General features: G+C 42.1%; 1 protein-coding gene across 1 annotated transcript; it reads right to left on the reverse strand.

Moving 5' to 3' along the window:
* Nucleotides 1-477: 477 nt before the first annotated feature.
* LOC125546211 lies at nt 478-1,553 on the reverse strand. Its single transcript, XM_048710377.1, has 2 exons — nt 999-1,553; nt 478-889 (listed from the first exon to the last, which is right to left on the reverse strand). The coding sequence occupies exons 1-2, from the start codon at nt 1,467-1,469 to the stop codon at nt 701-703; spliced, it is 660 nt and encodes a 219-aa protein (XP_048566334.1). The 5' UTR covers nt 1,470-1,553; the 3' UTR covers nt 478-700.
* Between the last annotated feature and the right edge of the window lie 3,297 nt (nt 1,554-4,850).

Below are 4,850 nucleotides of genomic sequence, written 5' to 3' on the forward strand. Positions count from 1 at the left end.
TCGCAACTTTTGGAAATCCCGACTTAAGTGGTAGAAGGAAAAACAGAAATAAGAAAAGAAAAAGGGGGTGTCATGGCTTGGCTCATGAACACATGCAGGGTGGAGGAGGCTCGCTCGCTGTTAAGAGATAAAAGTAGAGAAAAAAGGGTAGTACCCGGGATCGAACCAGGGGTGGAAGACAGCAACTCTAGCCATTGCGGTATGTATGTCCTTCTAATATACGTAAGGGTATCATTGTATTAGAGCTGAACCGGATGATGACAACTTTGAAAAAAAAAAAATCGTTTCGAGCACCAGGATTTGAACCCTGATGGGTTGGAGATACCACTGTCCACCTAACCATCTCAAGCACAGGTTGATTCGCAATAACCCCTTTATTATTAGGTAAAGATTAAGTAATAGATAGATACTTTAATATTATTTTTTTGCATCGACCATAATATTATTTCTTATTATTTTTCAAGACCACGCAATCCATACACGCGTAAATACTCTCGACCCGTATTGTACCACACGCAAGTTACACCACAGAGCACGTGACTGGTAGCACGAACGTACGCATGCAGCTAGCTTATTGTAGATGAGCCGAAATTAAGAGTACTTCAGCAACACATACATGCAGCATGCCTGCCTGCATGATGCTCCGTCGATTTTATTATTGGAGTCTATACGACGATCGATCGACGTTGGTAGCGTGCACTTAGTTGCAGTAGCCGTTGTGGACGGGCATCCTGTACTCCTGCTGCCCGCCGTAGGCGGCCTGCTTCTGCTCGCGGTGCTCGTGGTACGCGTAGCCGCCGGCGCCGAGCGCCGCCGCGCCTGCCACGCCGGCCTCGATCTGGTGCTTCCTCGCGTGTGCCGGGTCCTTCTTCACCTCGTACCCCTCATACTGCACACACACGCCATATTCAAAGATCATGCATCTTAATTAGTACATGGATAAATTGTACTGTGTAAATGTGATGTTGTTTTGTTGGTGAAGTTAATTAATTGATTACCAGGGCGAAGGCACCGGCGGCGAGGGCGCCGACCTCGCCGACGCGCTCCCTGTTCTTGTGCTGCTTCACCTCTTTCTTGTAGTACCCCTGCCCCTGCTCACCACCGCCGAAGCACTCCTCGGTGGTGGTGGAGTAGGACATGGCCCTACCGTCGTTGTGCCCGTAGCCGTGGCCGTGCCCATGCGCGTGCCTGCCGGAGTCGAAGCACTCCTCGTCGACGGTGTTGGAGTACATGGTCCTGCCGCCACCACCGTAGCCGTGCCTGCCGGAGTCCTGGAAGCACTCCACGTCAGTGGTGTTAGCGTACATGTTTGCCCCGCCATGGCCATGGCCGTGCCCGTGCCCGTGGCCGTGCTTGCCAGCGTCGTAGCAGTCGTCGGTGGTGTTGGAGTACATGGTCCTGCCACCGTCGAAGCACTCGTCGGTGTTGGAGTAGGGCATGGTCCTGCCGCCGTTGTAGTAGGCCGCCATTCTAAGACCAGGTGGTGATGCTAAGCAAGCTAATGTGATCAACGCCGGTACGTGTGGCTGCTTGCTTGCTTGCTTGTTGCAAATGTGCTGAGGAGGGTGTATTTATAGCGCGGCGAGTGAAAGTGACCGGAGAAGATGGACGGTGAGGTTTGGCGGACGTGGAAGATTCCATGATTCCCTCTATTATTGCACCATTCTCTTGCGAGTATAGCTGTTACTTGTCGACACTCGGCAGAGAAATTTTGTGAAAACAAAATGAAGAAAAAAAACATTATCCTTCTTATCAGAATCTCTAAGTTTTGCACCCAGCTACCAACAGATGTTATATAGATTCTAGGCTGACATGCACAATTGCCAAGATTCGTGTTCTTCTCTCTTTTGGGAAAGAGTATGTGATAATTCGACAACTTGGAGCATTTTTTTTGGAGCACTCAGTAAAGTTATTCCTGTTTCCGCTCCTTTCAGCAGAGCATCTATATCTCTCTCTCTTTTATTGCGAATAAAAAATTTGAAAATGTGCTCCTGTAAGGCTGTAACTCTCTTTCTCGCCACATGGTTCTTATTAACAGTTCAGCTGATGGGTAAAAGTTACTCTTAACAAACTTACTGTCATAAACTTTAATCTACCCTAAAAAAAACTTTAATCTTAACAAACAGATTAGTTGATGTGTTTACACGGTATTCGGTTGATGGCTCGGATAGCTGAGACTAAGCATACATAAGCATGAGTTCTCTTAGAGTGTACCTAAAATATTAGAAAGCTAGTTAGCTTAGTAAGCCAAAAGTATTAGATTTTGTAACACAAGCGTACTACTTCAATTCTCATTGAAAAAATAACACGCAGTACAAACAGCTCTCATATTTGGTCAATAAACAGCAGATAACCATGATGGGAGATATTTGCAGCGCATTTCTCACTTGCCACTAAACTGCATAATTAGTCTTAGAATATCTATGGCAGTTCATATGTTTCCAAGGGTGGTGCTTGGTGTTCTTTCTGTCAGTGTGTGTTGTTGTTCACTTCAGCCATGTCAAGCTTTTATTTATATTTTTATTTTTTAGGAAATTTCTCTTTTTTTAATTTGGCTATTGTGCATTCTCAGTATCTTGACTAGCTCTTGATATCGTATTAGTGTAGAGGTCGAGTGTAATTGGTATCTTATTGATAATGATATATTTCCTTAATTATAGAAAGATAGATATATGATAGAATCCACAATCGCTCGCACCAAAAGGCGACAAGAAATTATAAAATTATTCTTTAAGAAGCATACTAAGAAAATTCATATGCTGTATCACAGTCAACTTGATGTAACATTCAAAAACACATATGCTACGTCACAATCAACCTGATGTAAAGTTCAATTGTTCACATTTGATTTGACAAAAATTGTAATTTTCCATGTTAATGCTGAATATAGATAATGGGAACCAAGGACTCAAATATAATTCCACAGCTAAGGAATATTTGCACGAAACACACATGAAAAGAGAGCATCTTAGTTGTGCACTTCCTGATCTCTATACACCAGGATTTCAAGCCGTTTAGCTTCAACAGACGAATTTACACTACGACGAAATTATTCAGATATGTTATGTATGTCAAAAGCAAAGGTAGTTTATGAATAAATATTGCTTTGAAAACCAGGGTCCCCTGTGTACTGCCCTAATGCTCGCTGTAAGCAACTCCTCGCTCCCGTGGGCCAGCACGCGAACATCGCAATATGCCTTCCACTCTCGTAGTTTTGCATTCAACCAAGAGGCCCATGTCACCGGGTTTTTCCGGACAATTAATAGGTAAGATTTGTTTTTGAGAAATCTAAAAAATGTATTCAGTTTAGTGATTTTATACAATCAGTCCGACAATAATATTCTTAAATGAGTAGAACTGTTGATGTGTTGTGAGAAAAATTGTTCACGTAGCTCAAAAGAAAGTGTTCATGTATATAGAGTTTTTTCACATGTATCAAAAAATATGGTTGTGTATTTCAAAAGTGTTAAATAGTTTTTAAAATATTCATGTACAATGAAAAAAGCATGTATTCAAAAAAGTATTTGTGATTTTTTTAAGAATATTCTATATGAAAACGAAAGGTATATAGATCTTTTGAAGATTTCTATGTGTTTGAGAAAAGTACAAGGGTTTCAAAAAAATGTCTAATAACATACACAAAATATTTCCAGTATTAATCAACAAAATGACAAAAATAATTATGAAAATATGAAAATAAAAATGTTTATACATCTTAGAAAATTTGATTCATAAATTTACAAAATGGAAATCAGACAAACAAAAACGGAAAAGATGATCTAAATTAACTCAAGAACATAATGTAAAATTAAAACTAAAAAATAAAAACACTTAAAATTGTTAATATATGAACTAAAAAGAAAAGAAAAACGAACCATAAAAAGAATAAAAATACCAGCCGATGTAGTTGGGCCAGCCCATGCACAACACACATGTATGGCGAGCTGTATATATCAGTCCCAGTGGCAGCATACAGTGTTTGTAAAGTATATCAGCTTCCAGCATTAGCTTGATGTCCATTTTGATTCCCATGACAACGTTCCAACATAACAAATGAAGGCCGAATAAACAATTATTTGGACATGCTAGCTGTCCATGGTCCAATACCCATTTTGATGATATTGGCAAAATTACCGAGTTGAGGCATTTCTATCGACTTTTAGGGCCTCTTTTGTAGGGTAACACAGCAGAAAACAAAAAATTTCCGACCTACGCACCAGTCCAGGACCACTATGGAGACTGCATACATGGTTTGATCTTTTTCGTTACCGACTCATAGAGCAACGGAAGTAGAGTCGATGACGAACGGCGGTGCAGATCCCCGCAGCTAGGATTTACAACCTCCCAACCACAAGGATGTATACCCTCATCTGCCCCTCGGACAGCCCTCTGGGAGGTGGTCAGACAGTCCCCCGAATGGTGTCGCGGACAGCCCTTCGAGAGGACCTTCGAAACTAGGACAGTCATTCGGGAGGACATTTGAAACTCGGACAGTCACACAGACAGCCCTTCAGGAGGCACTCCCGAACTAAGACCGAAACTACGATCTCTCTATAGAGTTGCACACATACGGTGCCATCTATCCGGCAGGGCTTCGCCGTCCAGAACTAATTCCAGCCGAAACCGAGACAACCTTTTGGCTCTACGAAACTATTTCGCTAGGAGGGAGAGAGAGAGAGCCAGATCATGCATGGCATTTGTATGAGAGTAAGGAGTGAGTGTGGAGAGTGCCTCTTCACCTTTATTTATAGGAAAACCCAAGGGGTAGGGGGAAACATGAAAAACCCAAAATGCCCACACTTTATGTCACACATAAAAGGGCATAAAGGGCATAAAGGGATGACAAGTGG

The sequence above is a fragment of the Triticum urartu genome, chromosome 3, assembly GCF_003073215.2.
Source record: "Triticum urartu cultivar G1812 chromosome 3, Tu2.1, whole genome shotgun sequence".
Classification (NCBI taxonomy): domain Eukaryota; kingdom Viridiplantae; phylum Streptophyta; class Magnoliopsida; order Poales; family Poaceae; genus Triticum; species Triticum urartu.